Source organism: Diplodia corticola (assembly GCF_001883845.1).
Source record: "Diplodia corticola strain CBS 112549 chromosome Unknown scaffold35, whole genome shotgun sequence".
In the NCBI taxonomy this organism is placed as follows: Eukaryota; Fungi; Ascomycota; class Dothideomycetes; order Botryosphaeriales; family Botryosphaeriaceae; genus Diplodia; species Diplodia corticola.
In genome coordinates, this window is record NW_017971514.1 from 225117 (window position 1) to 250435 (window position 25319).

The 25319-nt window shown below is 57.9% G+C and overlaps 9 protein-coding genes across 9 annotated transcripts; 3 read left to right on the forward strand and 6 right to left on the reverse strand.

The window, feature by feature from the left end:
- Positions 1 to 1249: 1249 nt before the first annotated feature.
- On the reverse strand, positions 1250 to 3513 carry BKCO1_3500080 (cell cycle inhibitor nif1; the record flags this gene model as incomplete). The annotated part of the gene is made up of 2 exons (XM_020274830.1): positions 1250 to 1388; positions 1448 to 3513. 2 exons carry the CDS (start codon positions 3511 to 3513, stop codon positions 1250 to 1252), a joined length of 2205 nt encoding a protein of 734 aa, XP_020129171.1.
- Positions 3514 to 4570: 1057 nt separating this feature from the next.
- Positions 4571 to 6035, reverse strand: BKCO1_3500081 (uncharacterized protein; the record flags this gene model as incomplete). Its single annotated transcript, XM_020274831.1, has 3 exons — positions 4571 to 5380; positions 5435 to 5941; positions 6003 to 6035. 3 exons carry the CDS (start codon positions 6033 to 6035, stop codon positions 4571 to 4573), a joined length of 1350 nt encoding a protein of 449 aa, XP_020129170.1.
- A 599-nt stretch (positions 6036 to 6634) lies between these two features.
- Positions 6635 to 8275, forward strand: BKCO1_3500082 (zinc metallopeptidase; the record flags this gene model as incomplete). Its single annotated transcript, XM_020274832.1, has 5 exons — positions 6635 to 6818; positions 6878 to 6983; positions 7099 to 7147; positions 7202 to 7940; positions 8208 to 8275. 5 exons carry the CDS (start codon positions 6635 to 6637, stop codon positions 8273 to 8275), a joined length of 1146 nt encoding a protein of 381 aa, XP_020129169.1.
- A 778-nt stretch (positions 8276 to 9053) lies between these two features.
- Positions 9054 to 11691, forward strand: BKCO1_3500083 (uncharacterized protein; the record flags this gene model as incomplete). Its single annotated transcript, XM_020274833.1, has 2 exons — positions 9054 to 9344; positions 9433 to 11691. 2 exons carry the CDS (start codon positions 9054 to 9056, stop codon positions 11689 to 11691), a joined length of 2550 nt encoding a protein of 849 aa, XP_020129168.1.
- A 1663-nt stretch (positions 11692 to 13354) lies between these two features.
- BKCO1_3500084 (uncharacterized protein) lies at positions 13355 to 13778 on the reverse strand (the record flags this gene model as incomplete). The annotated part of the gene is made up of 3 exons (XM_020274834.1): positions 13355 to 13442; positions 13544 to 13614; positions 13686 to 13778. The coding sequence occupies 3 exons, from the start codon at positions 13776 to 13778 to the stop codon at positions 13355 to 13357; spliced, it is 252 nt and encodes an 83-aa protein (XP_020129175.1).
- A 782-nt stretch (positions 13779 to 14560) lies between these two features.
- Positions 14561 to 15588, reverse strand: BKCO1_3500085 (nopp 140 functions as a transcriptional activator; the record flags this gene model as incomplete). The annotated part of the gene is made up of 2 exons (XM_020274835.1): positions 14561 to 15145; positions 15283 to 15588. 2 exons carry the CDS (start codon positions 15586 to 15588, stop codon positions 14561 to 14563), a joined length of 891 nt encoding a protein of 296 aa, XP_020129174.1.
- Positions 15589 to 16298: 710 nt separating this feature from the next.
- On the reverse strand, positions 16299 to 21566 carry BKCO1_3500086 (phd finger and bah domain protein; the record flags this gene model as incomplete). Its single annotated transcript, XM_020274836.1, has 4 exons — positions 16299 to 18143; positions 18199 to 20059; positions 20117 to 20603; positions 20726 to 21566. 4 exons carry the CDS (start codon positions 21564 to 21566, stop codon positions 16299 to 16301), a joined length of 5034 nt encoding a protein of 1677 aa, XP_020129173.1.
- Positions 21567 to 22225: 659 nt separating this feature from the next.
- On the reverse strand, positions 22226 to 22868 carry BKCO1_3500087 (uncharacterized protein; the record flags this gene model as incomplete). The annotated part of the gene is made up of 2 exons (XM_020274837.1): positions 22226 to 22447; positions 22491 to 22868. 2 exons carry the CDS (start codon positions 22866 to 22868, stop codon positions 22226 to 22228), a joined length of 600 nt encoding a protein of 199 aa, XP_020129172.1.
- Positions 22869 to 24155: 1287 nt separating this feature from the next.
- BKCO1_3500088 (esterase) lies at positions 24156 to 25262 on the forward strand (the record flags this gene model as incomplete). The annotated part of the gene is made up of 4 exons (XM_020274838.1): positions 24156 to 24430; positions 24477 to 24682; positions 24738 to 24807; positions 24863 to 25262. 4 exons carry the CDS (start codon positions 24156 to 24158, stop codon positions 25260 to 25262), a joined length of 951 nt encoding a protein of 316 aa, XP_020129167.1.
- Between the last annotated feature and the right edge of the window lie 57 nt (positions 25263 to 25319).

Sequence of the window (25319 nt, forward strand, 5' to 3'; positions counted from 1 at the left end):
GCTGTGTGTAAAGGTCTGAACGAGGCAGGGCTCAAAGCTTCAGTCAACTAGACTTCAAGGAGAGAACCGTTAAGAACGAAAGTCCACAGCAGCAGAGAGCAACAGAGTCAGGTGGATGCAGCAGGAACCAAGGTTGGGTGATCGAAACGTGCTTTTTTTGTTTGACGTGTAGAGCGGTCGTCATTCTACCAACAAAAGAGAATAAACTCTTTAAGAAAGAGGCATACCTCTACACACATCAACACACTTTGTCCGTTGTTTCACCAGCAAAGAAAAAAAAAGAACAAAAAAAAACAGAGATGAGAAAGGAAAAGTGGGAGTACGCTCTACTCCACAATTTCTCTGGGCGCCTTGTCTGTCTATCTTGCAAGCCAGGCGTGCGCCTTTTCTCCAGGAGACAAAAAAAAAAAAATAGGAATAAAACATTACAAGTCGCCCGGCGTCCTGTACGTACGCTTTGCTCCCCTAAGAGTAAGTTTTTTGGGGGGTAACGAGTATGAGGTTGAAAGTAAAAGGAGGTCCAGTCTCGTCGTGATTCGGAATCAGGTTGGAAAAGAGGAAAAAGCAAAAACAGAACAGCTAGAAAAGAAAAAAGAACAGAATCAGAGATAGAGAGAGTGATATCAAACGAATGCCAAACGATGGAAGGAGTTCGCCCATGTAATTCCACCGCAAACCGACCACCATCACAACCAACCGAAGCATCACCGTATCCACAGGTGAAAAGCAAAGCCAAAAGCAAATCCAGAAAGCAGAAACAGAAAGACCCGGGAAGGACAAAGAGAAGAAGAAAAAAAAAAAGGAGCAAAACAGAGGATTGCAGGATATGCATGAGATGCAGGATGGTTCTGGTCTACCATTGCATAGGTGAAAAGCGAAATTGGTCCACCGACCTCGAGCGTGGCAAGATGCGGAGCCCATAGCAGCAGTGGTCCTAGTAGCATTCGGTGGTGGAAACCGTCGCTAGTAAGATGCGAAGAGCCGTGGATGGTCCTAGGATCAACAGTTCCTGCATCAACACGGAGAGCAAATGTCGATAAAAGCGAACGAGTACGTCATAGCGATGACCCATTGTCGCCTCCATCAAGATACCCTCATGCCGCTGTGGGCAGCACGCAACCTTACGGACGCGAGGACTGAGCCAAGGGGCAATCATTTGATGATTCGAATGCAAATGTACGAAATCGAATGAAGAGATGAAGGCCTGAGCGTCACATGACAAAACAAAAGACGAGGAACGCGTGGCTCTTTACGCAATAGACTTCTTGCGACTGAAGAGCGCACGCGTGCGCGACTTGTCACGCGCCTTTTTGTCGGCTTCTTTTCTGGTTGAGCGACCTCTGCGGTCGTCATCCACTTCGTCGTCCTTGTACTTGTCCTTGTGGATCCTGCAACTCCTGAGTCAGAACCATCCGAAAGCGCGCATTGGGCGATTGCTTAAACTTACCAGCTGTTTCCTGCGACGCTCACGCCCTTGGCCTCGGCCATCCGGTAGAACTTCGCCGACTTCTTCAAATCCTTCTTGCAGCCAACGCCCTCGTGGTAGCAGAAACCGGCTTCGGCGAGGGCATCGCCATCGCCCCAGTTACCGGCAATCTCGAAGCAGCGAAGCGCGAGACCCTTGTCTTGCTGAATACCCCAGCCGTTCATGTAGCTGACACCCAGCTCATACACACTGACGGCGAACTGAGCTTTGTGGGTTCTCCGCTCAATCACATCAGGGCCAGGCTTGCCCTTCGTGGCAAGATCCTCGTCGTCTGCGCATTCCAGTTGCGCAGCATCAACGGCCTTGCGCAACCACTTCACGCCCTCGGACGGATTGGGGCGCATGCCCCAGCCGTGACGGCAAGCAAGAGCGTACAGCAGCATGGCAGTCGGGATTTCTGCCTTCGCAGCCAGACGCCAGTGGTAAGTTGCTTTCTGCACCTCGCCCTTCTCGTGGAATTCAATGCCTTTCTCCAAGTGCATTGACGGCGTCATGTCGGCGATGCGAGAGCCAGCCGTCACACTCGTAGCTGCACCCGAGGATGACGGGCGCGAGTGATGAGGCCTAAGAGTGCTGTTGCTAGAAACAGCAGAGGGCGACGAATCGCGAGGGATGTCGAAAGACTTGGGCTTGTCGCAATATCTGTCCGAAATGGCTGATTTCGGAGGGGATGACGGAGACGGAGGACGCTGTCCAGCACGAGAAGATGACGGTGCGCCATCCTCCCACTTGATCTGCTGTTGCATGAAGTCCTGCGGGCAAAGAGACTCCCTGTCCAGAGTCCGTCCGCGCGGCAAGGCGTACTTGGCATAAATATAGGAAGGCGCGGGGCCATCGCCATTTGCGCTCATGTAATCGTCACTTGCCATGCTGATAGGGGTGTGGACCTGCTCATATGCGTAGGACGGCAGTTGATGGCCCTCGCCATATTCCTGGCGGGACGGAGCCCGTTGGGAACCATCTCCAGAAGCCTGTCTTGAGGGGGTCCTTGCTCTTTCAAATGAGGGTCTGTGGTTCAGAGACGGCCGCAGATCCGACAACGAGGGGCGCGAGTCCAGGGATGGCCTAGGCCTGGAGAAGTTGAAGGCTGGCTTCGGAAGTCTTTGGCTGTTGTAGGAGCACTCAGACGACACGGAAGGCGACCGAGGGAGAGACGGTGCATACGGAGATGCAGGAGAATGGGATCTGGAATAGCTCGTGTTCGAAGAGAGCTGGCGGGGAGGCAGAGAATCGAAAGATCCGCCCAGCGACATGCCCTCGACATCATCACCGCTGTCATTTCTGACTGAACGGATGGTCGGCGATACTAAACGCGGCGAGCGAGCAGGGCCTGGCGATCTGGGAGGCATCAAGCCTCTACCATCTGATCTTGCAGAAGCAGTCGATTCCAGAGTAGGGGTCCTTTGCGGACGCGCGCGGAAAGCCTGTGCGGGGCCATACTTGGTCTCTGGTGTGTTGGGAGTGGCCTCTTCAACGCGAGTCTCTACCGGAGGCTCTATCGGCTCCGGGGATGCAGCACGAGGAATTGTGAAGTAGTCTCCAGGGTCTTGGGCGTTGGGCGGAGTGCGCTCTTCCTCGCCAAGCGGCGAGAGTTTCGGGTCGTATTGCGACATGGGTCCGCCGAACTCGTCCGAGATTGTCGGGTACTGGGACATGGGTCGGTTGACGGGCGTGACCTCCTTCGCGCTCTGCGGCGTGGGGTGCTCATCCTCGGGCGAGCGTCCGTCGGAGCCTTCGCGCTCGGCGGAGTGCGAACGGTAGTAGCCCTGCGGCTGGCGCTGGCGTCCAAATTGATTCTGGATGGTCAGAGGGGGCAGTCTGCTGATGCGGCGGCCGTTTTTCTCCTCCTCAAACCTCTTGGCCAAGAGGCGCGACTGCATCGCAAAGGCATCGAGCGGCGACAGCGCGGGCGGCACCTCGCCGGTGCGCGGCGACGGCAGGTCACCGAGGAATTGCATTTGGCGCGACCTGTTGGACTCCTGCGAGCCGGGCCGGAGATCCAGGTCGTTGGGGCGGTTGGAAGGCATTGCGGCGCTGCGGAAATGCGGAGATGCGGGCGCAGCGAGGTACGGGCGGGTGGCGGCTCAGCGCGGCGAGAAGGCGACGGCAGCGACGGCGGCAGCGGTGGTGAGGATAAGCATGCGACTTATGCGAGAGGCGGGCGGGGAGCTCGCAGCGACGCTAGTCGTTACGTGGGCGCGGGCTCCGGAACCGTGAGGTACGAGGGCGCGTTGAGCATAGGTGTCTCGTGAAAGAGGCTGAGCAGCTGGTGGCGATGGAACGGCGCGGGTCGAGCTTCGTCTTGGGGGGTTTCAGGGATGCGTTGTGTTGGAGATGGCGCAACACATCAAGCTCACACCGATTGCAAGGAACGACAGAGGTGGGAGGCAATGGTGTGGTGAGACACGCGCGGCTAGGCCATCAGGACGGCGATCGCGCAACAGCAGCCGGAGTACGGGTGGGAGAAGGTGTGGAGGGCGGCGATGGAAATACGAGTTGCAATAGGAGGGGCTTGGCACGGCGAGGGCACGGCGAGGGCACGGCGAGGGCACGGCGAGGGCGCGGCGGGAGCGCAGGCCGTTGCTGCGTCGGCCGTTTCGGGTACGTGCGACTCCCTGCTGGACGGGGGCGCGGCTGCTCACGACTCAGCGCATGAAGCGAGTGGACGAGCGCTGGCAGAGCACAGCACACGGAGATGGTTTGGCGGAGCAAAGGCGCGCGGTGATCGGCGAAGGCAGAGTCGCTGGTCCCTGCAGGCGCGCACCTGCCGTGCGAGTGCCTGGCGCCCCTGCCAAATTGGTCTGCCCGATATAACACCACGCTAGCCCGCTTCCGGCATCGACCAACGGCCGGTCGCACATTCCTTCCCGTCAACACCTGCCCAGCGCCTTGCGGGGCGGACGCGCCATGGCAGCACGAGGGCGCCGGCCAGACGCAGCCACACGCCCGCCGCGCCCCGCCAGCCACCGCGCCCGCGCCGCATCGCCGCATCGCCGCATCGCCGCGCCCACGCCGTGACACACGATTTACAACCACCCGCCGGGAAGCGTCAACGAGCCGAGATTAAAGGCGTTTGCAGCGCACCTAGCCCGAGGCCTCAACCTTCTCCCACGCCTGCACGCTGTCCATTAGCTGCGGCTCTGCCGCCGCCTGTCCCCCTGGTCGGATCCCGAGCATCCACCTGACCAGCCCGCCCGGCACCCAGCTGCCAACTATATCGTACGCCACGCTGCCCCTACCGACTCTCCACACCTTCTGCGGCCGCTTGCGGGTCAGTGCATCGAACACGGCGTTGTGCAGCTCGCGCAGATGGCTGCCCTTGGCCGTGCTGCCATTCTCTGAGAACATGCCTCTGCTGTGCGCGATCCGGCTCTGTGTCACGTAGTTGTCCCCGTACAGCGCCCGCGCCCCCGCCGGCCATGCCTCTGTCTGCCGGTCGCAGATGCTCTGCAGGTACTGCTTGTTGCCGACGCTGCTGCAGTCGAATGTCCCGAGCTTGATGTGACACAGGTCGATACCGATCGTGCTCAGCTCACCGCTCAGCGACGTCGCGAAGCCCTCGAGCGCGCCCACGACGGTGCTCTCCACGCCGTGGAACGGCGGCCGCAGCGACGACACCACGTTTGGCGTCAGCAGCAGGACCCGCGCCTTGAACTGGCAGACGACCGGCAGGAACGCTTGGGTCGTCGCGACGGTATTGAGCACCTTGGCGTTCAGGGCGTCAGACCAATATTCCGGAGAAATTGTCTCCACAGGCCCTGAGGGGTAGATGAGGTCCGGTACGAGCACCAAACCTGCAAAGTTAAGATTATGCGCCGAAGCCCCTGGGAATGCTTGGTGAGGGCTCAGCAGCGTGTTGTTGAAGCGTTCAATAGTGTACTGGGCATTGAGTGGCTGCGTCGCGCTGGTTAATGTCCTGCACGTATTCTTGGGAAGGGGTTGTCTTACGTCAACGATGTCCAACAGGAGGGGTCGGATATCCACTCTCGACTCATTTTGCACAATCTGCTCCTCTTCTGGCGAGTTCACCACCACGTATACAATGAAGCCACGGCGCTCGAGATCCAGCGACAGCGACTTGGTAATCGGGGAGTTGGCCGGTCCGGCTATGACGATGACCTCTCTCCGCGCGCCGTTGCTGGCGCGCCTCGCCCGGCGCTTCCTCGTGTACGACTTCTTCTGCTGATACATCACGATAGCGCCCGTGCCCACAAAAGCAATTATAGCAGCAGTAACGGCACGGTTACGCGACACCCAGTCCTGCGTGCGTTGAATGAAACCCGCCGGCGTTCTCTGCATCATGCGAGCCGGTGGCGACGGGCGGGCGGATGCGGGGAGCCATGTTGTGGTAGCTAACGTCTCTCGGATTGAAGAGGCTACGGATTCAAAATGACGGTCAGTGGCATCGGCGACCTCGCCGGTAAACTTGCGAATGTCGCTCGAGATGCCCGCAAGCTGCGACAGCTGTGTCAGTGGACAGGTCGGGGGTGTCGGTCGGGGCGAAGCGTCATCCTACCACGTCGAGAAAGTGCTGGTCGTCGGCGGTCATGTCGAAATAAGCTCTGACAGATATGACTCGAGAAGGTGAGACGTCCGATGCCTTGCAGCGGGAGGGTGGTGCGCGAGGTGGTGCGTTGCGTTGGGTGCGGAGAGGCCTGGTCGGGACGATGTCATCCTCGCCAGAGCGGGCGGCGATAAGCTTACTTGCTTGCACCTATCAACACGTGAGCGCACAGTGCCGCACGCAAGTCGCGTCGCGCCGATCATATTTGGAGCCGGTCGCGCCGGCTAGTAATGGCTTTGTTCCGTAGCTCTTCGGCTGGCGGCTTGCACTGAGGACGACATCTACTACTACTGTGTAAGCCGAGTTCGATTCTTCCACCCCCTTCGCGGCGCTAGGTGCGGTGTGGCGAATGGCGGCCGGGCTGACGTGGAAGTGTCAGCTCGCGAACAGAAGCTGCATAACCAGCGTCTTTGCCGTCAAGCTACTCATCTACTACAAACGCCTCGCTTCTCTGACGCCAAACACAGTCACTCCGAGTACGGCCAGTCGCTCTCCGCCTCGCTTCTGCCAGCACCCCACCTGCCTGACACCGGCATTTGCTCGGTAGGATTGTTGGCACCGGAACAGCCTCAGAACACAGCACCATGAGCCGTCGCGCGATAGATCCGCACTTTGGATCCTACGTGCATCTCCGCGATGTTCCGCGGCAGACCACGGCTTTGCTCTTGTTGAAGAAGCTCGCCTCGGTCGTCACACCAATCATGCGGAAGCGGGATTGGAAAGTCGGAGAGCTTGCCGAGTTCTTGCCTCCGCAGTTGAACCTCTTGGGTTGGTGTATCTTGCGGGCTGTATTGCGTGTCCATCCGAACTGATGCACTTGGTTTCAGGCTTGAATGTCAACTGCGGGCAAAAAATATTCATCCGCCTCAGATATGGCCACGATCCAAAGCAATTCATTGCTTACGACACTGTAGTAGACACCTTACTGCATGAGTAAGTCGCTTTGTTTGGTGATGATTCTGTGCTCCATGTCATCCGGTTCGGACATCGGTGTGATATGTTGACTTTGCTGACAATGGTACTAAATGTTGATGCTAAAACTGCACAGGCTCGCTCACATCAGTTGTGGCCCGCATGACGCGCGCTTCTACAAGCTCGTACGCCACCTACACTGGGGACAGGACTAAGCTGGAGCTAATCGAGCTGTTTAGTGGGATGAGCTACGCGAAGAATATTACGCGCTGAAGCGACAAGGCTATACAGGGGACGGCTTCCTATCCGTTGGCCACAGAGTCGGTGGTAAAGCAGTCCCACTTTCCGAAGTTCGACGACAGGCCCGCGTCTCCGCCGAGAAGCGGAAGACTCTGTCTGCCGGCTCTGGCCAGAAACTCGGTGGTTCGAGGGTTCCGCGTGGTTCGGATATGCGCAGTGTCATGGCAGATGCGGCAGAACGCAGGAAAAAAATCACTCAGGGTTGTGGATCCGGGGACCACGCGATGGAGCAGAAGGTTGAGGAGGAAGCGCGAAGATTGGGGTTTAGGACAAAGGCTGAGATGGACGATGCTGACAGACTCGCCACTGCCATTGCCATGATGGAAGGCGACAGGGATGCACACCGGCAGGAGATGCAGGCTCTTGGTGCTTCTCAGGAAGGTCTCACTTGGTCACCGGAGAGAGGGCTCGAGATGGCTACGCCCCAGCAATCGACCGGGGTTCAAAACGGGAACGCGACCTCGGCGACGTCGATCAAGCCAGTTCCTACTCCCACACATCCTGCAGCATCTAGCTCCTCTGCCTCTGCTCCCCGTTCAGGCCGCCCGGCTTCGCGACTTGTGACCGAGGATGCTTCAAGGACACTGAACGGGAGCAGGCCCGAAGTTATCGATCTCACTGGAGATTCTGCTAAGCGAGACACGACCGCCCATGATTCTACATGGACTTGCGAAATCTGTACGCTCGTCAATGATGTGCAGCATCTTTGCTGCGACGCCTGTGCCGTCGAACGGCCGGCGTCAGTGAGCCAGAAGATCAGCACGAAGCAGCAGGAATCGCCGGTAGTGCCGCGGCCGCTCGGTTGGAGCTGCAGGCGTTGCGGCAGCTTCATGGAGGCTCAGTGGTGGACATGCTCCGCTTGTGGCTTGATGAAAGCATCCTCCTGAGTAGCCACTTCAGGGGCAGTGTTCTTCACCGTAATCGAGCCGGCTGACATCTGCTTAGCCGCATCCGATCACGCATCAGGGTCATCGTCACTGGAGGATCGGAAAGGGAGTCGTCTGTGGGAATGATTGGTGATAGCGGAGGCTGTCACGGTGCTCTGGCTTGGCCGTTTCCGGCTAGATGATGTGCTGCTTTTGGCTCGTCAAGTGCTGGCCTTAAAATAGGGAACGGGCACGCCCCTTAGCATACCGGAAAATGGCATGTTGGCTTCAGGGAACATAGCTGCAACGGAATTTAGCGGGTGCAGGGCATTACGTGGACTCTATAGCAAGCTATGGTACGCTAGCCGGGGAAATGAAGCCGGTTGATGCCAAGAATGGGGCGGTCGTCGTGGCTGGCCGCGGCTTTACTTGGACCCGCGGCGACGCTGTCGAAAAAAATGCTCGTGCCTCGAGACTTGTAGTGTAGTACATGGAGGCACAACACTCATGACCATAGTGGAAATTATATTTATGCCGAATGTCTTTCATGCTGCGAAAACGAAAAAACGAGAGAGAGGAAGGGCACATATGCTACTCACTGAGACAAATCACTTGAAATGAGAGTGGTTTCAGACAATTTCGACCGGGATACTTTCGGAATGAGTCCAAGGTCCAGACTGCGTCTGTGGGAAGGAACTAACGCGTTTTTGGACGCCTTAGCAATAGCAGGTGGCATTGATGGCGACTAATCACAGGGTTGATTGCGGCAACGACTTTTAGAAAGACCAAGGATGATGAGCGCACGTGACTGAGACCAAAGGCGGTGAGTATCGCCGATCACCGGCAGAATGCGATTTTACATGGAAATTGTTTCGGATCAGAGCGCGCGATCACTCTTTGCCTCTCGTCCCGGTCACGACACGCCATGCCGCCCTCCCAGCTAAAGCGCCTCAAGGCGTCCCTGCGCGAACAGGGTATCGTCGGCCCGCAGAAATCCAAGAAAGAGAAGAAAAGGGCTTCCGGCAAGGATGGCGCAGAACGCGCCGCTCGGCGCAACGCCGCGCTCACCAACATTCGCGACAGTTTCAATCCCTTCGAGTTCAAGGCCACGAAACCCGAAAAGTTCGAGTCTACGAGCCTGCAGAAGGCGAACGCCAAGAACGGGAAGAGTGCGGTGGGGAGGCCCGGCGTGACGAAGAGCATGGGCGAGGAGAATGTGAGTTCAGCCAACATGTTCTTACATCCCATTCTTCTTCTTTTAGAGGAAGAATTCTGGTTTGTGACTGACGATTGGATTTCAACAGCGCCGCAAAACTCTTTTGCCCGAACTAAACAAGCGCAACAAAGCCGGCGGAATCATCGACAGGCGCATTGGCGAGAATGACCCGAATATGTCCCTTGAGGACAAGATGATGGAGCGTTTCACGCGCGAGAAGTCGCGCAAGAAGGGTGGCGGTCTGTTCGATCTGGAGGACGACGAAGACCAGGAGGAGGTGCTGCTCACGCACGGAGGACGCGCTCTGGAACTCGACGCCGAGCACGACGACTTTGACGCCGGCAGCCTCTCGGGCGGTAGCGACGATGAGGGCAGGCCACGCCAGCTCAAGAGGAGAAGGGGCTCGGAGGAGGGCACCGACCTTACGGACGAAGAGGGCGAGGACGAGCCGGAGCGCAAGAAGAGCAAGGCCGAGGTCATGAAAGAGGTCATCGCCAAGTCGAAGTTCCACAAGTATGAGCGCCAGCAGGCGAAGGAAGATGATGACGACTTGCGGGAGAAGCTTGACGCGGATATGCACGACGTGCTGTCTCTCCTGCGAGGTGTCAAGAAACCCCACTCATTGCCGGTCGCCGACGGTACGGAGGGTGCACTCGGAACGATGAACCCGGAACGAGCGGCGCTCATGAGCAATGCAGACAAGGCCAGGGCTGAGAAGGAATACGACAAGAGACTGTTCGAAATGAAGCTGGACAAGCGCGCAGCTCCGACTACAAGGACCAAGACCGGCGAGGAGAGGGCAACAGAAGAGGCTGAAAAGCTGAAGAGGCTGGAGGAGAAACGAATGAAGAGAATGAGGGGTGAGGAGGATAGCAGTGACGAAGAAACCGAGCAACCAAAGGACAACGTGGTACCACAAGGCGACGAGGATATCTTCGATGACGCGGCCGAGTTTGGCTTCCAAGATGTTCAAGCCAACTTGCGGCCGCCAGGAATTGACGATGAGGACGATTTCGTCATCGATGATGACCTTGTCGCTAGTGGCTCGGAGATAGATGAAGGGGATGTTCCAAGTGGAAGCGAGGCCGAGAGTTCGGATGAGGATGGGGAGCCTCAGATCAACGAAGAGGAAGAGGAAGACGAATTTGTCCGCGGTATACTGGGAAAGAGCGACGAGCAAAAAGCGCAGGAGAAGGCCCAGAACGAGAGGAAGGCACTTGAAACACAAGCCTCCAAATTATCCTACACATATCCTTGTCCTCAGTCACATGAGGAGCTTGTGGATGTGCTGAAGGGTGTTTCCGTGGCAGACACCCCCATAGTAGTCCAGCGCATCCGAGCGTTGTACCATCCCCAACTAAGCGCGGAGAACAAGGAGAAGATGGCAAATTTCTGCGGAGCTTTGGTGGATCATATCTCTTATTTGGCCCTACAAAAGCCAGCCCCGTCATTGGCAACTGTCGAAACCCTGATCCGCCATCTCCACTCGCTTTCTAGGACTTTCCCACTTGACGTTGCGAAAGCTTTCCGGAGGCACCTCGAACAGATGCTCGGTGCTTCCACGATCAGCCCGGGGGACCTGGTTATTTTCACCGCCATTGGAACCATATATCCGACATCCGACCACTTCCACCAAGTCGTCACTCCCGCCATTACAATCATGGCACGTTGGCTCGGCCTGACGACCCCGCAAACACCCCAAGAGCTAGTTACAGGGGCATACGTCGGTACACTGTGCCTGAAGTACCAGGCACTCTCCAAGCGCTACATCCCCGAGCTCGTCCGCTTCACCACCCTCGCACTGAAGCACCGTTCCACGCCACCGGACATCATCAGCGTCCACCTCAACAACCTCACCACCATGGCCGACTCCTGGTCCACCACGCCGGCCTTCACCGAGATCTTCACGCCCACCGCCCTCGCCGCCGTCCAGTCCCTCGGCAAGCCCGGGCGCCGAGCAGCGCAGCACCTGTCGATCCAGCTGTCGAACGCGCGGCAGCGGCGGCGGCCGCAGGAGCTGCACCACTGGCGGCCGCAGCCGATCAAGTCGAGCGTGCCCAAGTTCGAGGACGGCTTCAACCCGGACAAGCACTACGACCCGGACATGGAGCGGCGCGAGGCGGCCAAGCTCAAGGCCGAGTACCGCCGCGAGAAGAAGGGCGCCATGCGCGAGCTGCGCAAGGACGCGAGCTTCATCGGCCGCGAGAAGCTGCGCGAGAAGAAGGAGCGCGACGCCGCGTACGAGGCCAAGTACAAGCGGCTCGTCGCCGAGATCCAGGGCGAGGAGGGCGCGGAGAAGAACGCGTACGAGAGGGAGAAGAGGGCGAGGAAGGGGGCGAGGAAGTAGAGGCCGGGGTGGGCGAGGGTGCAGTGGTGGTTTTGTGGTGTGTAGTGAGCATCGCACTATTGGCGTTTTTTTTTTATTTGGGAAGGCTTCGTGTGTCAGGCACGGAGGGAAAAATATTCAATGTCATACGCAGAGCGTGGCGCTCTTGCTTTTCTTCTTGGAAAAGACTTTTTTGTCGTTTGTGTTTCTGCAAGTGACGTTGTGTGGACATTGCTGTTGAGACCGTGGTGCACTACGTGAACGTAGACTCATCCTATCTTGGAAGAGTGAACACGTTAACGAGACTAGCATAGCTAGTTCTTTGAACCGACTATCTTTGTGCTTAGTGAAGGTGAGTCACGCAGTGGTGGTGTGGGTGGATAAGAGGGGGTGGAGGGTGGTGAAACGAAGTGTTGAGCAAAAGCAAATAAAACGGCAACGAAGAACGGCAATTGCTCATATCGACAGATTCGGCTATACGACAGCGGCTGCTATTCGAATCTAAGCGAAGACGTCCCGTTGGACAAGCAATCTTTGTATCATTGCTCCTTCGGCGGTTCGTGGTGACTTTTCCCATAAAACAATTGGTGACATGCAAGCCGATATCAAGTTACCAATACTTCACCTGAGCTTCTCGTTTCCATGAACTTTCAATATCACTATGGAGGAATCGAGCGTTGCTATTCCCTTGCAATCTACATCTTGCACTGTTTCGGTATGCTTGATGCTGTAGCAATGCAATGGCATGAAGGTCACGTAGAAACGACGAGTGCTCAGTTGCAAGAAAAGCGCAATTGGAGAAGCAGAAAAAGATCTCAATTTTAAAAACAATAAAACTAAAATCATTTTTTTTTTGCCCCCAGCAATTGCTTCTGCAATGCTGATAGCCCGCCCAACCCCGACCTTTGTAGGTAGTCGTCACCAGAGAGCCCGCTCAGAAGGCGACGCGCAAAGCTAATCGCCCTTCTGGCATCGTCCCCGTTTGCTCCTCAAATCTAAGCTCCGGCCGAAGCCAGAGCCCTGCCCGCGAAGGCAAAAAGAAGAGAGAGAGCGTGATGAAGAAGAAAGAAAAAAAGAGCCGGGAGCGGGGGGTCGGGGGGTTTATATAAGTTTTCGGACACAGCGACTCAAACCGGTGGCACACGACCAACCGCTGTGGCGCTAACCAGAAGTGGAGGGGGACCAGGGCACGGCAACATTTTGGGAAAGAGCGACGGGTCGGTACCTGCCCACCTAGGCTGAACTGCACCTCACCTGCATTACTGCCTATGACGTCGCTGCCTAAAGACCATGCGTGGGTTTCTTCCATGTTCTTTCACTCACCTTCGGTTGTGTTGAAATTCTATGAGTAACGCACCATCTTTTTCACTCACCTCCGTCTCAGCCTTGTGACTCTGTGGTGTTGGTGGGCCAAAAAAAACAAAGATATGGCAAACAACAACGGCAGCTGAGAATGATGGTCGGTGATTTTCAACGGCTTTCTAACAGCCAACGCCACTGAAGGCATGATTGACCGGTCATTATCATCAGAAAGTGGGTTTCGCCATCATGTTCACAGCATGGAGATAGAGCAGCAGCAGTGATATCAATTCAAGTCTTCTAGTCTACTTGTTCATGACCTCGTGGACGCTGACCACTTCAATCCGCTATGGAGCAACAGACTTGGCCAAGCAAGGCGGGCTTCTTACTTGCCGCGGTTGTAAGAAGAGTAGCCATTGCCGTCGTTGTAGTAGGTAGAGCCGTTGGGGTTGGAGTAGTAGTAGGAACCATTGCTGGAAGAGAGAAGCCGCGTCATCAGCTTACAGTCGACAGAGAGGAGACACTCGCGATACATGTTTCTCGAATATCAGGCATGCCGTCGAGTGTGACTTACGCGTTGGAGTAGTGGTACGAGTTCTGGTTCGACGCGGACGAGCCATAATCGCGAGAGCAGTAGTGGTTGCCCTGGCAACAGAGCAACATTAGCGAAATCGGCCTCTTCTAGGTTGCAGCGGCAGCCATGTTTTCTAACTTACCTGGCTGTTGGTACCGCTGCTCCTGTAAGAGTAGCCGCCCGAGCCGGAGCTGGAGCCGGAGCTGGAGCCAGAGTTGCTGTTGGAAGAAGGCATCTTGGTCTTGGTAGTTGTAATTGTTTAGCTTTGGATTGCTGTTCAGAAGTGTCGAAGCTGACGGTGATGGAGAAGAGAGAGTTGAGGAAGAGAGATTTGAGGAAGGGAGGGAAGCTCTTATCAAGCTGCGCGGATGGGGTGGTTGCGACCACGTGCCCCATTCCGATATTATGTTGGAGGAAGCAACCTATGCAGGGAGGGATGCAGCGGATTGCCTGGGACCTCCAAAGTGGGACCACCCTATCAGTGCCGCACACATGACGTAACACGAAATGTGCATACAATATGTATCCGACAAGGGTGATAGGCCAAAGTTGGCGCACTCCGCATTGCGCGACTCTGACTCGCCGGTGGAACTGAGCGTCTGTGCGGATGCGGATGCCGCCCATCACCCGCTGTCATAATCTCGACACAAGCAAGCTTGCACAGCTGCATCTTTTACACTACTGTAACATATACATATCTTCTTGCTCACACGCGTATATGCAGCATCGAAAGGCGGGGAAAACTATCCCAAAGAGCGAGACAATGATGCGTTACGGCGCTGACACTGGAAATGTTCTGGTCATGACTCCTCACTACAAGGGTCTTGCAGCACGACGGAAAAAGGCTGGGTAGCATAGAGCTAGCGCCGAAGCCTAATGATGCCATCGTACCCGAGACCGCCGCGGGGTCTAAGGTATTGATGTGTATGGCATCATGCTTGGCTGGCAGCTCACTGCTCGCATAGCCATTGCACGCTCGTCGTCGTACCGGAACAAGCATCTCCACTGCCGTCCCATCTACAGGAAGCTTCCGCCCGAAAACTTGCTCGAAAAGTCGCCCGCCTTCCTAATCATCTCCTTCCGCTTTGTCCCATCAATCCTCATCCCGCTCGCCATATCCTTCTGATAGTCGAACGCCCTCTTGCTCGGATCGTCATCTTCCTTCTCGCCCACCTTCTCCCTATGCTTCTCGTACAAACTCTCCCCCTTCCTCTTCTCCTCATGCTTTCTCAGCCTCCTCGCCGTCTCGTCGTCCCTCTTCCTCCTCGCATCCCTCTCACCACCAGCGCTCCCAGGGCCGCCACTCGAGCCACCCTTCCCCATGACCTCATTCTCCAACCGCTTCTTCTTCTGCTCCGGCGTCTCCAACCACATCCCAAGATCCCCACCGCCCCCACCGTGATTCGGCGCCCTCGCCCCCTTGCCCGTCTGGAACCCGCGCGCCCGCAGCTTCGTCGGATCCAAGCGCGCCGCGAGGTCGTCCTGCTTGGGCGGCACCATCATCCACTCGTCTCTCTGCGCCTTTTTCTCCTTGCCGTCCTCATCGCCCGGCCGTGGCCGCACGGCGCTCCACTCGTCGTCGTCTTTTTTTGCAGCGTTGACCTATGAACGAGTCAGAATCTAACTCCGCCTTCGCTGAAGTCCTGCTAGAAGTGATGATGAAAGAGAGAGTGAGAGAGAGAGAGAGAGAGAGAGAGAGAGAGAGAAAGAGAGGGGGGAGAGAGACAACCCATACGCACCCTCGACACATCCGCCGCCGTAGGCAACGCCGGCCCAAACCCATCGTCGCTGTCACTGTCGCTGCTCTCGTCGCTCTCCCCCCCGGGTGCAGTTGCGGGCATCTCGTCCAGTGGCGCCGGAGGCGGCGCCGGGCCGGCGACGACGCGTCGTCGCTTCTCCGCGTTGTTGTCGAGTGATGAGGCGGGCCGAGGTCCAGGCGATGAGGAGGCGGAGGAGGAGGAGGAGGAGCGATCATCGTCGTCGTCGTTGTCGTCGCGCTTGCGCTTCGCGAGGTGAGGCGGTAGTGATGGTCCGATGGACGACATTTGTGCGGGGAGGAAAAGTTCGTGGTCGTTGTGTAGGTCGCGTGTGCTGAGAAGAACGGGAATCGATTTATTTTTTCGGTCGAGGAGGCGGCTGTCGTCGCGATGTGGGTGCAAGGTCCGGGGCGGTGGATTGGATGCGCAGTGCAGGTGCAGCTGCGGGCGGGCGGCGGAGGATGGTTTGCCCTGCCCTGACTAGGCGTCGATCCCCATGCGGAGTCGGCAGTTGCGAAACACCGACCGCACCTCGTTCTTCCCTCAGCGTCACCATCCCCGCCAATTCAACGAGACACGCTTCTAGACAGGCTAGCTGTGCGCAGCCGAGCGTTCATTCTAACTGTCTGGCTATGGTACAGGATCTCTCGCTTTCACTCCGCCGCCCGCAAAATCAAACAACAAAAATAACTTCGGAGCCAAATACAGAATGCGGCCGCGCCGAATGCTCTTCGAATTCCACTATTCGCTTGGTATCATGCCTTTTCACAAAACTCCTTTCTTCAGTCCCAGGTTCTTCCCACCCAAGGACCAAGACGAAATGAAACCTTTGCTTTACCATCATATGGACTAAACCCCAGGCTGGTGCTGCTCGACCTTTGCTTTGCTCTTCCCCCCGTCTTTCCTCTCCTCGAAGCCCGGGATGCTGCCCATACGCCGCTGAACCGTCCTCAATTAGCAGATGCATTTCCTCACCACCAGTTGAACGAATATGAAATTTAATGCAACAAGTTGCGAAGGTTGGGGCTTGCGCTGGCCCCACTCGCCCCGTTCGGTAGCGAAGGCGGCGGTGGCGGCGGTGGCGGCGGAGCTTGTGCCTGTGGTGGCATCGTGCTGTCCCGAGGCGTTTCCGGCCTGGTGTGGAGCGGGCCGGGGCTGTTGTGCGACGCCCCATACAGCGTAAATGGACTTTCTGTCTGCCTGGGCGGCGGGATGTGGCCCGGCGCTGGGGAGCCATACGGCCCCGTGTGAGGGGAATGGATCCCGTTGGGCAATCCTGCGAGCATTGGAGAGTTTGCGTGATGCAGCGGAGTGGGAGCCGGAGGAGGATAGGGCGAGCGTATCGCACCGGCCTGCCCGGGAGGAAGCACACCAGCTGGCGCCGTATAAGGCGGGTACCCGTTGCTTGGGGGATGATGCGTCGTCACTGCAGGGTGGTACGGGTGATGGATTGGCCCGCCATGAGGAGGCGCACCGGGCTGTGGCGAGTGACCCACTCCGTTGCTGATCGGTGGTGGTGGTGGTGGCGGCGGGTGCCCTGCCCATCCAGGAAGAGGCGCGCTTGCATGTGGAGGAGCTGCAATTGGCGGCCAGTGGTGCATCGGCGCAGCTGGTGCCGGCGGCTGGTACTGTCGAGGCGGAGATCTGACCGGCTGTGGCGGCGGTGTGGGAGACTTTTTGGCCGGCTTGAGCAGCTCCGGCTTGTGTTTCCTCCGCCAATGACACTTGTTGCAGAGGTGAGTACCTGGCCGGGGAATCGGGACGCCATCTGACGTTATAACCTTTCCATTGGGCAATGTCTCCTTGGCGACTCCAGGCTGGTCGATATGAATGATACCGTTCGGAAACCTTGGGCCCTCAGATTGATACGAGCCTGCTGTACTCTCGATGGTGTTGATCGGCTGATCAGGATTCGCTCCGGGAACAGCAGCTGCATCCTGAGAGTCCTCGGCCTTCCACCACTTAGGGGACACCCCGATGTCGCAGATCTCACATTTGCATTCCTCCTTGACGTCGGCAATGGAGCCGTTCTGCATCTCATCAGGTTCTTCCGTTTTCGGTAGACCGGCCGAGGAGTTCCTTGCTGATCTCGTGCCACCTTGCACAATTGAGGTCCGACGGTTGACTGGCGTAGCTGCCGCTGGAGGCGCGATGCTCTTGGTAAACTGGTCCAGAAGATTGGCTTTGCGAGCAGTACCCGTCAACGTCTGGTCGGCTTGCTTGTAGTTCTGTACATAGAGCTGCAGAGCCGTCATCCCGTATTCGTCCACGGGCTCGTTGAGAGGGTGCACTATGCCCTTGGGAGTGTGGTCCTTGCACCAGATTGCGGCGGCTAATGACCCATGCTCTCCGCCCAGCGTGAACGTTGGAACCGCGTCCCGGCGGGTACTCTTGACCGGTGAAACATCGAATCCGAAAATGTATCCTGCTGAATGAGCACATCCCACGTGGAAGGATGCATGGCATTGATGACAAGCCACACAAGCACCCTTTGAAGTCTTGCATATCTTGCAGACTTGGTCGTACTTGATCGACGGGGTGCCTACGCCCTCTACTAGTTCATAGATCCTGGGATTGGTGAACTTCAGTTCGGCAGTCCAGACCGCACAGTACAGATGCACCCAGTTGTTCTCAGCCGTCTTTTTCAGTGGTTCGCGAGGGAGTTCCGGTCGTCCCTTATCTCGCTGATGTTGCTGATACTCCTTTAACTTCTGAATGCGCAGTTCCTTCTCAAGGCGCTCCTTCTCCCGCTCTTTATCGGACTTCTTCTTGTGAGACACTTTTGGGGGCTCGATCAACTCTTGCTCAGTCTCTTTCACAGGACAGAGGACGCATTCGTACGTCTGAGCACAAGGGAGTCAGTCTACCATTCAAGCAGAGTCTAGTCAGGAAACTTACGTAAGACACGACCTCTTTCTTGTCGTTCTTGCACTGATCGCAAACCCACTTTCCGGACCGCGACTCGGTCACTCCGTAGCATTGGCGATGGACAGTCAGTCGGCATTCTCTGCACACAAGGCGCTGGTCGCCCAGAGGCTCCATCTGCAGGCAAACGGCACAAGGAAGCTCCCGCATCTTTGGCATGACTGGCTGTGGTGGGGGCGTCGGAGGCTTAGGCGGAGCAGCAGTGGCCTTCTTTTTGGTCGGAGGCTCCGCTGATGTATGCTGACTAGAGTCCTTGTCGGCGACACCCTTCTGCTTCTTCCGAGGAGGCTCTGTTGTGGCATGCGCTTGAGGGTCGGCGGGTTCGATGCTGGGAATTGGCTCTGGAGGAGCATTTTGGGCGGCATTCAATTCGTTCATGAGCTCCTGATCGATCAATTTCCTCCATTTCTTCCCGCCCGCTGCAGACATCTTCTTGATCAGCTCCTCCGCATCCTCGTATTTGATAGCATATCTCCTCCAAAGGCGAGCGCATCGCTGACAAAGGGCGGGGATCATCTGTGTCCCCTTATCTTTGCTGCGACCGTCAGCGGGTACGGTCTGGCCTGGTGCGACCCCGGGAGCTCTGCGCCACTGCCGTGACATCTTCGTTGAGCAGAATTTGCACACGAAGTGTTTCTTGCGTAGCTCGGCTTTTCCGACGTCAAATGCTGAATCATCCACATCGTCGGCGATGTCGTCGGCGAGCTTCGACGTGGAGGACTCAGCAGCAACCTTCTGGTTCTTGCCCTTTCGACCATCGTAATGGCCCCAAATTTCCTTCCCTTTAGGCGTCTTTTTCCACAAATAGTAATAGCGGACGACGTCTGCGTGAGACATGGTCCTGACGTGGAGGCGAACATTCCGAAGCTCTGAGCCATATTTTGCCACACCTTCTTCGAAGCGCTTTTTCTCTTCCTTGTTCGGTTCCGGCTCCCTCAAATCCTTTCGTTTGTTGATCTTTTTAAGTTGCTCGAGCGCAGCAGCCGAGTCGTAGTTGTTGGCGTAGAGCAGTTCGATGGCTTTGGTGAGAAAGTTGGTGTTGTGTTCCGGGACACCAATAATTTTGGCAGCTTCCGCCCTGGCTTTCGACATGTAATCGTCGATGAGCTTCTCACGGTCCTCGGGCGCATCGTCTTCGCCACGCACAGACTCTGGAGGCATGGTGAATAACGTCTTAGCTGTGCACCTCGGGTCATCGTTCGGATAATCTTCGCCGCGCCGCACGTAGCCCACTGGCTCATCTTGGACCCACTTCGGTCTCTTGGCCTTCTCCGCCTTATCAGCTTCTAGGTCCTCCTTCGAAAGCTTCGGGTCCTTTTTGTGAGCCGGGCCCTTGTTGTAACGTTTCCTGATCTCTGCTGGTTTGACGAGCTCGACTGGCCTGCCATGCCACACATTGACGTTCGCTTGGTGCCTCGGGCCAAGACGTGAGCTTGCGCGGGGGTAAATAGCACGGTCGTCGTATTGCAGCGCGTCTTCCACACGGCAATGGATTCCAAGGTACCGCATAGGCCACATTTTTGCCAATGCGATCTCGGCTTGGGTTGCTGGATGGTCATCGACCGGAGCGTCAGAGCTATTGGGGCTCGGGGCGGTTGTGTTGATCAGCGCGCCAGGATCTTCTTCTTCCTCGTCGACCGGTTCCTCCTCTTCCTGCGAGGCTGCGGCCTCACCGACGAGCGGCGTTCGCCGCGCTTCCAGCTTCCGCTCCTGTGCTCTGCCGCAGGGACCACAAGCCCAGGCAAAGCCCCTCGATGGCTTCTTCAGAAGCGGTGGCCGAACGCAGTTCATGTGGTAAGTGTTGTGGCAAACGGCGCATTCAACAGAATCGTTGCTGCATCCTGTTAGCAAAGACGGACGCGCTTCTCCACTAGGGTCGTGGAACACCTACTTAGCGCAGTACTGGGAGCAGCGCTTGCAGGTTTTCACTGCGCTGGTCAACTCTTTGACGCGACTTGTCTCTACAACGACAAACTTCCATCTCTCGTCTAATGCCCTCTTGACTTTTTCGGGAACGTTGATGACCTGTGATACGGGAATGACCTCGTACCATCTGTGGATAAATCGATCGAAGACTTGGTTGTACCAGAACGAATCCTTGTTCTTGCGGAATTCATCGAGATCGGCGACCTCGCTGCGATGCCGGATGGTGCATTTGCCACGGAGAGAAGTAAGGGGGCAGATGTCTGAATGCATGGTTCCGTACACCAGGCGGGTATCGTTGTTGTAGCGCAGCACATCGCGCGGCCGATAGAACCAATTCACGCGTATAGAATCGACTGGAGATGCGGGGTTCTCGCTGTTTACATGCAGAAATTCCATGATCCGGCAGAGGTAGTACGGCTCCCCAGGGGGTTCACAAACGAGGTAGGCATGATCTAACCGGAAAAGAAAATGAAAATCAGCACGCCAAACTCTGAACAGAAACCACACGTTTGCACCGCCGAAAAGGGCGGACTTTGCTCGGAGAACAGAAAGCAACGGGGAGAGAGGGACTTACCATCAATTGCAAGTGCAGTGCCATCATCGGCTTCCAGCTTCCCACGCTTTAACCTCGAACCGGACTTCTCAAAGGTCATCATGTTCGTCTCGCGAATCATGTTGTATGCGATGGCCGTGTCCTTTCGCCGCGACGCGGCGGAAGTGGGAGCGGCCGGGGGAGTCGCGTTGGTGGATGCGGCTGCATGCGCGCCGCCCGCCTTCCTCTTCTTTCCCTGCGTAGTAGCCCCGGCATTCGCGTTTGGGTTCGCGGAAAAGGTCAAGGTGCCGGGAATTGAGGGGTCCTTGGTCGCAGCGGTTGCGGCAGGCGTCCCATTCGTGGTTGGAGCTGGCTTCTTGGCGTTCGGTGCAGGGGATTGGCCAGCATCTGTCCCGGCGGCCGGGCTGCGAGTGGTGCGCTCGGAGGAGGTTCCATTGCTGCCATTCACAGCAGCAGGTATTTCAAAATCCATCTCTATGTCCTCGGCGTAGTTGATCCGAGCGGCACTCGGGCGGTTGCGCGAGCGAGTGCCGTAGCCACCCGCATTGGTCGGAGTGTCGTCCTTGGCTGCCGTCTGCGCGGAGGCCGGCGCGGAAGCGGCTGGGGTCTGCGACTGCGCGGGTGGCAAGGAGCCGGACGGCGAAGCTCCTGAGGGCGTGGGCTGCGCGTCTCGGTCCGCGGCGAGCTGCGAATTGGCGGACTGGGGCGGACTCTGCTGCGCGGGCTCTGCGCTCGGAGCGGCCCCATTACTGGTGGGCGTTACGTCCTGCATGGGGTCCACGGGCGGCGCGGGAGGACGCGCTGCCTCGTCGCTGGTCGCGCCTCGGGTTGGGGACTTCACCGCGCCCACATCGACGACCATCGAGTGACACGTCGGGGATCACGGCGCGGCGACCGGGAATGCTGTGTCCACGACTGCGTGAGGGCCGGCGGCGAGGCGTTGGGGCGGATGATGGCCGATGGCGCGATATCAGGGCTGCATAGGTCTGGAGGCGGCTCACCACGAAGAAGGACACCGGTCTGCCGCCACAAAACGCAAATACCGCGGCGGAAGTCGCGTGCAGTGGGCGGGCGCGGGCAGGAGCTGAGGCAGTGGCGGGAATTCCGCGCCGAAACAGAGCGGGCTGGGGCTAGAGGGGTATGGGCTGCGGAGCGGGCATATGGGGATGTGGGAGAGGGCGGAGTGGGTGAGTTCGAGAGAGAGATGGCGGCCGGCAGTGGATGCACTTGCGAGTATGACGGCCGGGGCCTTGCGCGCTGCCTCGCGCTAGGCTCTCAGGGCATGCCTAAGCTTCCTCGCTTGGGTCAACACCATCAAATCGACCCCGGGGCTGCTGGTCCCGCAGCACTCCAACCTTACGCCGACCTCACGCCTTCGCCGCGACCCGCACCCCCCCGCCGGCGCCGCCCCAGGCCGCGGCGGCCGTCTGCGCCCACGCCGGCCGCCGAGCACGACGACGCCGTGGGCAGTCAGGAGGATGTGGAGGGATGGGCTCGACCAATGAAACGGCAGCCGTCCCCCTAGAGGCAGGGCGCGGCGACAGCAGGACGCCCAGTAGCGCCGACGACGCCAGATCTACGCTGCGCTGCCCCGTCCGCATCGATGGTGCCGGCTTTGTCTTCTTGCCCACGGCCCGCGGCGACGGGCTCGCCCACCGCATTCCTCACGCAGCCCGCGGCCAGGACGGTGCCTTGTGCCTCGCCGGGGCATGCGCCGCTCGGTTCTGGAGAGCAGCGGCGTGGCTAGGAGCGTCAGCCGTGCCCGTCTGCCACGTATTCATCTGACCTTCAAGCAACCCTGCGGTCCAGCAGCCCAGGCCGAGGCCGGGACCGGACCGGACCCTCGTGCTGGGCCGGCCATCAGACGCAGACCCGACCCTGGGCGCTGGAAGAGTTTGCTTTCAACGTTGCTGGCTCTGCGGAGGGCGACTGGTGAGAGCTTTCGTCGTCCGTTAGCGTGCCGCATGCGGCCTAGCGCCGACTGATCCCGACCCTCAGCGCCGATGAAGAGCACATCCACCCATCCCGGATAAGCTCTTGCACCCATCACGCCCGCTGCCCGTCCGCTGCCGGCTTCCCTCGCGCCACGCGCTGTTTTGCTGGGCCTGCCGCGGCGGATGGCCTGCTGCACTTCTTCAGAACAGCCGCTGGAGAGGCCGCTCATGATGAGGTTGCGTCTCGCTTGTGTCATGTCGGCCCTGCCCCCTTCGCTGGTACCAGGCGTGCAGGCCTCCATCGCATCCAATGGGCCCCCGCCCGCGCCGAGACCGAAGTTCCCTAGCTAGACATGCAAGTGTGGGCGCGGCCACCGCGTATTTGAACCTCCATGGAGGAACACGGCAGCATGTAAGTAAATGTTCGGGCACCACATGGCGTGTCGCACTGCTGGATTGAACATCTTGGGCCAGCGTCCGCTGCCAATGGGCTCCAGCACGCTCCGGTGGCGGATGGGACGCGACAGTTTCACTCGACATCGCACATGGAGGAGCCCGGCGTGAAGACATCCGCCCGACAAGCTGCGTCTGCTGCGTCTGCCATGGTTGCACTTCCACCTCTGCTGCAAATGCTCGGTTTGGGGGCTGCGCGTCCACATGGACACGTGCGTGGCGTTACTGTGCTGGCAGCGGCGTGGGCGTCTGCGTCTGCGAGGCAGGGGGCCCGATCGTCGCATTGGAGAAAACCCGTCGACGTAGAGCAGAGCCAATCAAAGGCCGGCTGGACAACCTGACATCTCGGCCTCCTGCTGGGACAAGAAATCGCACGCCGGCAGTGTCTCACCCGCACCAACGGATCTCATCAGACTCGGCCGGCGGTCCATCTCAACCCGTCCCATCAAGCCGATGCTGAGTCGCCTTGCTTTGATTGACTTTTATGACTACGAACCGAATTATGTTCTCGTCATTGCATCGGCGGCTGAACCCCCCTCCATCGAGCCGCTCGTGGAGTGCCTAGCGCTTGAACCAACGGCTAGTGGAGATTGCAACCTGACCTGGCATCGACGAAACAATTCACAGGGGGATTCCAGAAAAGCCATGCGGATGAAAATTTCAGCTCGTCGAGGTCGGGCATCGCCTTTGGCGCTAATAGTCGGTTGCTCGAGCGGCGCCGAGCTGGGTCATGGCGCTCGCTCTGGAACGAGACCCGGCCAACGCGACCGAAGATGCCGCGCCCCAGTCCAATCACCATCACGCTTTCAAGCCCCGCTGTTGTTGGCTCCGGGGCAGTTCCAGGGTTGCTACTTCAGTCATCAGCCTACTGCTTAGCTAGCTATTATTCAACGTCCACATGGACATGGAGGGTGTGGCAGTCAACCTGATGTAAGCATGCTGCATGGGGAGCAATGCAGACTCAAAAGCAGCTGCAGAGCAAGCTCCCACGGCTTGCTTCTGAAGAACCACATTTTCCAAAGTCAGCAGCGTTCAACCGGAAGCAGCATTCGTCACTCGAAATAATGGCTCCCTATCTTGACCCAGTAAATCAATCGTTTGTCCATGCTCTTGCCAAGGCGGGGGCACCCCCGCTTCAAGAGCTCCAATACGACGAGGCGAGAGCAGTACTCGAAGGATTGCAGCAACACGAGCCGTCTCAAGACGTGCTTCGTGAGAAGATCGATGCGCCTGTTGGAAGCAGCGGCACCGTGAAGACCGTCCTCTTCAAGCCCGCAAACGCCAGCACTCCACTTCCGCTCGCTTTCTATTTTCACGGGGGCGGATGGATTCTCGGAAGGTAGGCTTGTCAGGAGCGCGCGCTTGCAGCAGCTAACCGAGAACAGCCCAAACACCCATGACAGCCTCGTGAGCGACCTGGTACGCGAGGCTGGGTGTGCTGTTGCTTTTCCGTACTACTCGCCTGCGCCTGAGGCTCAGTTCCCGCAGCAATTCGACGAAGCTTACGCCGCGGTGGAGTATTATGTCAAAAACGGCGCCAAGCACGGCCTGAAAACCGACAAGATTGCCTTTGCTGGCGATAGCGCAGGGGGTCCGTAGAGCGAGATCACTATTTCGTCGATCATGCGAGCTCACGATTGCAACAGGGCACATGGCCGTTGCAATGTCAACCCTGGCGGCTCGAAAGAAGTTGCCTGCGGCTGTCAGCTATCAGGCGTGAGTGACACTCGAGCGCCGCCCTCGCTGATGGCAGTCCTGATGATAAGGATAGGCTCTTCTACCCCGTCGCAAACATACTCGAAGAAAGCGACACATACTCGACATTCCATGACGGGCCGTATCTTGGCGCCCCTCTCCTGCGATGGATGAAGGATGCTTTCATACCCAAGGACGATGATAGATTGAGCATTCTGGCCTCTCCCACTCTGATGACCAAGGAACAAGCCGCCACTCAGCCACCAACGCTCATCATCACTGCGGCCGTCGATCCGCTCCTCCGAGAGGGCAAAGAGCTTGGGCATCTGCTCCAGCAGGCTGGCGTGGAAGTGGCGATTCTCGAGGCAGACGGTCAGATCCATGATTTTGTGATGCTGGAGCCCGTCAGGAAGAGCGCGACGGCCGTGGCCTGTGTTGCTCTGGCGGCTTCGGGGATCAGGAAGGCGCTTTCTTAAGGAATTCTGTTGCAGCGCTCAGTAGTCGCGACCGCGCGTCCGCCCAGTGAAATCACA